This window comes from Chiloscyllium plagiosum, unplaced genomic scaffold (assembly GCF_037043375.1).
Source record: "Chiloscyllium plagiosum isolate Xiang-an unplaced genomic scaffold, Cpla_swu_hap1 HiC_scaffold_36, whole genome shotgun sequence".
NCBI classification, from domain to species: domain Eukaryota; kingdom Metazoa; phylum Chordata; class Chondrichthyes; order Orectolobiformes; family Hemiscylliidae; genus Chiloscyllium; species Chiloscyllium plagiosum.
The window spans coordinates 12,573,953-12,581,221 of record NW_028270174.1 but is presented as its reverse complement, the minus strand read 5'-3'; the positions used below and the strand labels follow the sequence as shown (position 1 = coordinate 12,581,221).

Below are 7,269 nucleotides of genomic sequence, written 5' to 3'. Positions count from 1 at the left end.
GGATATTTGGTAACACGCTTGCTGCTCCCCTAATGTGAAACTGAACTTGTGCGTAACTCAGTAATGAAAAGACATCCCCTCAATGTGTACCTCATTGAAAAGACACAGCTGGAATTTGGATCTGTACAACAATGCAGGAACAGTTCAGCTTGTGGACTTAGAAAGCTATGGAGTCATCCTACTTTCAGAAAGATTATATAGAGAGACAGTAAGGACTGCAGATGCTGGACTCCAGAGTCAATAGTTGTGGAGCTGGAAAAGCACAGCTGGTCAGATAGCATCTGAGGAGCAGGAAAGTCAACATTAATCTGCCAGTCACCACATATACCTTATGCTCCTTGTCAAATATGCTTGTGTCTGCAGTTACTCAGTACAGTTATTGGAATTCCCTGAATCTCAGGATTGCAGGGTGATTATTGATTAGGAAGACCCTTCTCCCAGTTTCTTCAAATATTCTCAGTGACCCTAACGCCAGCGTTCAAATCTTAATTGAATAACTCTGGGTTTGCGGCAAGGGAGTAGGGTTTGTAAAGGTACCAATTAAGTGAGCTACTTTGGCCTGGATAGTGTCAACCTTCATGAGTGTTGTTAGTGATAAATTCATGCAGATGAGCAGGAAGTATTCCATTACATCCCTTATTTGTGCCTTTTAAATGGTGGAGAGGCGTTGGCAATGAGCAAGTGAGTTATTCAGTGCAGTATTCCTAGCCTCTGACCTCTTCTTGTAGCCACTGTGTTATATGGCTAACTTAATTCAGTTTATGGTTAATGGTAATGCCCAGGATATTTATAGTGGGTGCTTCAGTGATGGTGATGCCATTGAATTTCAAGGAAAGCTCCTTAGATTCTCTTATTCAACTTATGTCATGGAAATGTTATTCGCCACTTATCAGCCCAAGCCTGGTCATTGGCCAGGTCTTGCTGCACATGGCCATGGACTGCTTCAACATCTGAGGAGTCATTGCTGAACAGGATGCAATCATCAGTAAACATTTCCCAATTTCTAACCTTCTGAACAAAGTAAGATCATTGAATCAACTGAAGATGTTTGCGCTTCGGACACTACTGTGAAGAACTCCTCCTGTGATGTGCTAGGGTTGAGATGATTGACCTGCAACAATCAAGCTCATTTCCCTTTATGCCAGATATGGCTCCATCCAGCTTTCTCCAATTCCTGTTGTGTTAATTTCACTTGACCTCTTGAGAAAACACTCTCAGGCAAATGCTACCTTGATGTCAAGATCAGTCACTCTGCAATTCAGCTGTTTGTGTTTGAACCAAAGTCATAGTGTGGTTTAAAGCCAGGTAGCTCTGGTGGAAGCCAAAAGGAGCATGTTAGTAGTGAGCAAGTGATAGCATTGTTGATGACACCTTCCATATCACTTTATCGATGCCAGAAAATAGACTAGAGGAATGGTAGTTAGCTGAATGATCTTGTATTCTGTAGAAATACATGGCACAAGACAATACTTCCCTGCAATGTTATACACAGTACCATGGAGTGCCTTGACAAATACAGATAATTTCAGTAAATACTTGATCAGAAAAAATATACAAATGTTGAATAGAGTGATTCACCAGCCCTTAACATTATAAATTCATTCTGACAATATTCCACTTTGTCAGAGATATGCTGGTAGTTCCATGTGAAGCAATAGTTTGTTATTAATAATATGAGAGAACGAAGATTGCTGCATTCAGAATGTCATAGAAATATTCCATGTTTTATTTCCCCATATAATCCAGGCAATCAAAGGATCTGTTGTTTGGGCAAACTATTCAGCAATTGCTGAAGGTAATTACTGAATCACCCTTACAACGATGAGACCAGGCATCTTTGCACAAGTCGGTTTTATTATGAAAACAGCACCTTTTTTTTCCTGAATTCCCTCTGGTGTCTAGAATAACTTTATCAAGTAATGACAAGTTTAAAACAAAAGATAACGTTTGGTTGTCAGCTTGTAAAGAAATGCCATTCCTGCTTGTACTAATTATCGTTACTAGTCACTAACAGTTTGTGGTGAACATTCATAGATTGTCATTATATTCTGGCCAATCATATTTCATGGATCAGTTGACGGCGAGCAAGTTAAGTGGGAGAATGACTATATACTCAGGACAAATGATTTACTAATAAAATATGAGGACAGAAAATAATCACTGACACTAGACAATACAAGCATTGTATAATGGCAAAAGAATCATAGTGACCTCTGAATAAGTGTCACTCAACACTGTTATGAGTATTGTTTAACATAACTTACTAAAAACAGACAAAAGGCTAACAAAGGAACACATTCGCAGAATGACCACACTGACTTGAATATTCCCATTCTCAAGCCACTATTATAAGTAGTGGTGAGAATGTGGAGGAGAGGCAAGGTCGCAGTTTTGCTGTAATATAACTTAATGGGAGGTTTGTTTAACTCTAAATTAAAACAAAATCAAAATGAGTGATTCCACCTAGTCATCCATGACCGGTTCCCTGCATCCTGATTATAGAACAAGGGCCATCGTGATTTGAATATATCATGCTTCTCCTTGATAGAACAAAAATCAGTTTAAAAAATTATTGCATTACAGAAACTTTTAAAAAAGCGCGCTTACTGTTTATTTTCTGGGTTTGTAGCAATGATTCTGTGGCCTTACAAAAGCTGCACATTCTGATTTGTTCGCATTGCCATCTTATAAAGCACTGCTACAAACCTTCTCAATAGCTGCCTGCAAAAGCTTGTAGAAAAACACAGCACAAGACAATACTTCCCTGCAATGTTATATATAGTACCATGGAGCGCCTTGACAAATACAGACAATTTCAGTAAATACTCAAATCAGAAAAAAAACATTAATGTTAAATAGAGTTAGATGACCGCCCTTAAACATTACAAATTCATTTACATTCAGTACATTTTTGGGTGGTTATGGGGACTTTAATCAACTGCCCACACAACATCAGGACTAGGTGAGATACGTAACTGTAAAATGATCAACTCACCCACTAACGCTGACAATAGTGCTTTCCTGTTGTTGCAAATGTATTTTGATATGGAGGGGGCAGGGGATGTGGGGATTGAGATACCTTTTTAGCTTCAGCTGAAACGTAAGTGGGAGTAATTTAACAGAAATCCCCATAGCTACATGCCTGTAATGAGACAGATAGCATTACAACTGAGAGCAGCACAGGATTCCTGTGATGTTTGCCAGTGGTGTTGGGAAAGGGGAAAAGAAGAGGGAGAGTCATTTTAATTGTTCCTCGGTGAGACTCGAAAGAGGTTCTCTCCACTCCCTCTTCCCTGAAAAGGGTAGTCAATCAAATATGGCATTGGCAGTGGTATGGCACAAAATTCAGGTAATTTGAGAAGCCTCATGTCTGAGGCATAGGATTTGGGAAATGTTCATTCAGCAGGATTGAACCTAGATATTGAACCGATTCACGGGTTTCAGGTAAACATTAACATCCAGCTAAGCCACACATTGTTATCCTGGGTTATGTAGTGACATCTTGATTAATTAGCTGTTTTGTAAAGAAATGGTGTTCAATTCAGCCCCTCTTAAACAATGGAGATTTCATAGTCACGTTCTTACTGAGGGACCACAGACTCATACAGGGTAAACTTTAGTAGAAACACTGAGCTCATTTGAAGTTCTTGTGCCCTCAGGGGGCTTTGTCCGGCTAGATTTGGCTCCTCTGTGCAATTTTAGCAAAGAGAAAGGCAACCTGCTGTTTAATCTCTCCCCTCGTGACCATCCCTCACACAGGTGGGGGGTCATGGGGGAATGAGATGGAGTTCTTCCATAAATGGCTCTCCTTGGTTTACCACTGTCGCAGAGCTTTCCCAGAACAGTGGCCATTCTGCAGGTTGATATCGTCCAGGCTGATTTCTCCTATCTTCCTCTCGCGCACTCCTTTGAAGATGATCTAGGAGAAAGCAAGAGAAGGAGCGTTAGAGAATGGGTGCGAATGTTAAACCTGTTGACTGAAGCTGACTGAGCCCCGTATTTCTTTCTAAACCAGTTTCTATGAGTGCTTGCCTTCATTTCTCACAGCTGCACATCCACTTTGAAGCTAATCTGCAAAACTATGCATTTCAGATTAACACGGTCTCGCTGTTTGAATTACATTTTGTCTCACTTTATATTACCAGCCTTCCAGAGTTACCTTTCTCCTTTTCAAGAATATTTCTCACCAAAGAAGTTAACTCTTTGAGTGCTGAATTGTGATACTCGGGAAGGTGTGTGGGGGGAGCATGATTATGAAACTATTTCAAAGAGGTTTTCTCTCCTCATAGATCCCATAAAAATCAGCAAGCTTCAAGTATTCCCCAGTTGGTCCACCAAGTGAAAAGGTGTGTCATTCTCTGCAGCGTTCCTTATTGAAACACACAAGACTCAACAGTTTAGGTGCAGAAAGATTGCTTCCCATTGTGGGAGAATCTAGCACCAGAGGGAATCATTTCAGATTCAGGGGTTACACATTTAAGACAGCGATGAGGAGGAATTTCTTCCCTCAGAGGATAGAGAATCTGTGGAATTCTTTAAAGCGGGGGCTATCGAGGTTGAGTCAAGCCATAATCAGGGCTGAGATAGACAGATTTTTAATCAGGAAGGGAATCAAAGTACATGGAGTAAAGGCAGGAAAGTAGAGTTGAGGAATATGAGATCAGTACTGAGTGGTGGAGCAGACTCAAAAGCCTGAATGGCCTATTTCAGCTCTTACGGCTTAAGGCCTCATGAAGTTCAGGCTTGTCATCTTCTCCACATTATCTGTCCTTACTCATTTACCTGGATGTACCGTTGGATACTAAAGAGGGCACATGCCAGTAAAACAGAAAGGATGTTGTTGGCTTCAGCATCAGAAGATCCAATCAGATACCTTGCAGGGCAGCAGATGGAAAAAGCAGTCAGTGCAGACCTCAACATGATTTGAACCTTCAGTAGGTAACACACTGAGACAGAAAAGGCTGACTTATGCTCTACCCCACAACCCTTGATTTAAAGCCCTGCTCTCTACAGAGGAAGACCTCAGGGCACTAACCACTGCTCTTTTGCCCCCATGCTGCCATACTTGCTGGGAACTGTAGTATTTAGATGGTTTCTCTATTTGTATCATGTCCATTTGGACATGTTGCCTTGGGAATTTCCTCTGGGAGCTGAGAAATCCCAGTCAGTCAGCCCTTGGCCTCAGTTCAATATCTTCCACTATTCTACTGCTGCATCACCCTGATTGAGTTCCTCAGCAGCCCTTTGTAAAGTATTCCACAGATTCACAAAGTGCTGAGAACATGGCCTTTGATCCCAGAGTTCACTCTCAATTCCTCTTTGGCAAGACTTCTGTGAACTGTGTTGGGGAGGTTTGCTATGTTAAAGGTGCAACATAAATGCAAGTGGGAAGCCTATCCTCCAGTGTCAGGTTGTAGGGGATACTCAGTTGAGCACAAATGCAACAGCTACATCACCAATTTCCAGCAGGGATCACTGCAAAATAGGAGTTATATTCAATAACTCTCAAGTGGTTCCCAACTCACTCTCTCTGTTTACCTCACATGGAAGGTATTACATAGGTCTTGGTTATAACACATTATTAATGCAAAACGCAAAGAATTGACAGCATCTTAACAAAACAAAATGAGCTAATCTGATATCGTTGTCATCTCATGACAAAGGCAAAATACTGCAAATGCTGGAAATCTGAAATAAACTTAAAATCCTGGAGAAACTCAATAGGGAACAGGGTGGAAATCACATGCCCCTCATGATGCTCCTGGCCCAGATCCATGGTCCCACTGCCAACGCACGTGCCAAAGCACTGCAGCACTCGAAAGCCCAGATCCTTCCCATGTCCCAGGGCCTGGATCTGAGCACTGGTATCTGAAAATGTCTACATTCACTCCAGCCTCCCCTAACCCAGCAACCCTGTGAGAACTGCATTTGTCTAATTCTGGCTTGGTCTACCTCTTTCAACCTCTACCGGACAGCTCTGAATTCAGCTGTCTTGACCCTAAGCATTAGAATTCCCTCCCAGAACCTCTCTGACTTTCTACCCTCTCTTCCTATAAGACAGGCTTGAAATTCCACCTCTTTAATCAAGTTTTTAGTCCCCTGCCTTGTTGCTCTGTTGATCTGATGTCAATTTTTGCCTGGTGACACTCAGTCCACAAACATCTCCCAATCTCTAACTCTCTCCCTGCTTTTAACATGATCCTTAAGACCAATTCTTTGCTTTCAACCACATTCTGTGGCTCCATGTCAGATCAAATCTGATCATTTTCCAATATCTTGGAGTTTAGAAGAACAAACCGTACAAGATTCTGAAGATTTTGGATAGTGTACATGCTGAGATATTGCCCCACCAGAGGAAACAATCTGAAAACCCTGGTCCACAATAAGGGACCAAATATTCAGGACTGAGGTGAGGAAATACTTCACTCAAAAGGGTTGTGAATCTTTAGCATGATCAGTGGTGGTGGAGTCTCTTTTGTTCAGTGTGTTTAAGGCTGGGATTGATCAATTTCCAGTCCCTCAGTGAATCAAGGTCCAGGGGAGATGGTGGAAGGGTGGTGTTGGAGGCTAAGGTCAACTACAGTTGAACTGAATGATGCAGCAGCCTCAGCAGGCAGCTTGGTCCACTGTGTCTGTACTGTGTGGATGTTAATACAGGCTGTTATTGTGTAAGGAGACTGGATTGCAATTACTGGACACCACTGGTTAAATCAATGATTAGCTCGTCCTCCTTAATGATGTTTCCTCCACTCTGAAAACCACTCCCCTCAGGGGCTCATCTGGACAACTTCCGGAGGTGACTGCATCATGTGACCAGCTCCTTACCAGTCGATGGTAACTCTTGTTACAGCAGCTAGTTTGAATACCTGACCTAACATATGTAGGGTTGATTCCAAATGGAAGAATTACACAAAGTTGGAGCAGGCACCCGCATGTCAAGTTATCATACTTTCAGTCACATCTGATCCACAACCAATGTTTGCACCAATATCTGTGGGAATAGGCAGCTTTGATGTTTCACCAGACTGCACTGAGTTAGATTCAGGATAAGAAAAAAAACATTTATCAAGCTTGCGTAGGAATGTTTCCTCTGAAACATGCATGTTAATAGTGTGATATTTCCTTTGGCGTTTTTGATAAGCAACAAAGATTACAAACTTGTGTGAACTGGAAATCTGCCAATCTACAAGATCTGTGACCTGGCTCCGGCAAAGCCAGAGGCAATGTTGCTCAACCCTTCTGTCACAGTGCGGCTGCCTCTGATTTTTG

General features: G+C 41.8%; 1 protein-coding gene across 2 annotated transcripts in view; it reads right to left on the bottom strand.

Moving 5' to 3' along the window:
- Window positions 1-1,420: 1,420 nt before the first annotated feature.
- Window positions 1,421-7,269, bottom strand: part of npnta (nephronectin a) — a 69,575-nt gene continuing 63,726 nt past the window's right edge. For both annotated transcript variants that reach the window (XM_043674349.2, XM_043674350.2), the window contains one exon: window positions 1,421-3,919. In XM_043674349.2, the coding sequence (XP_043530284.2) occupies window positions 3,815-3,919 (105 nt within the window). In that variant the 3' untranslated portion in view covers window positions 1,421-3,814. The remainder of the gene's footprint in view (window positions 3,920-7,269) is intronic.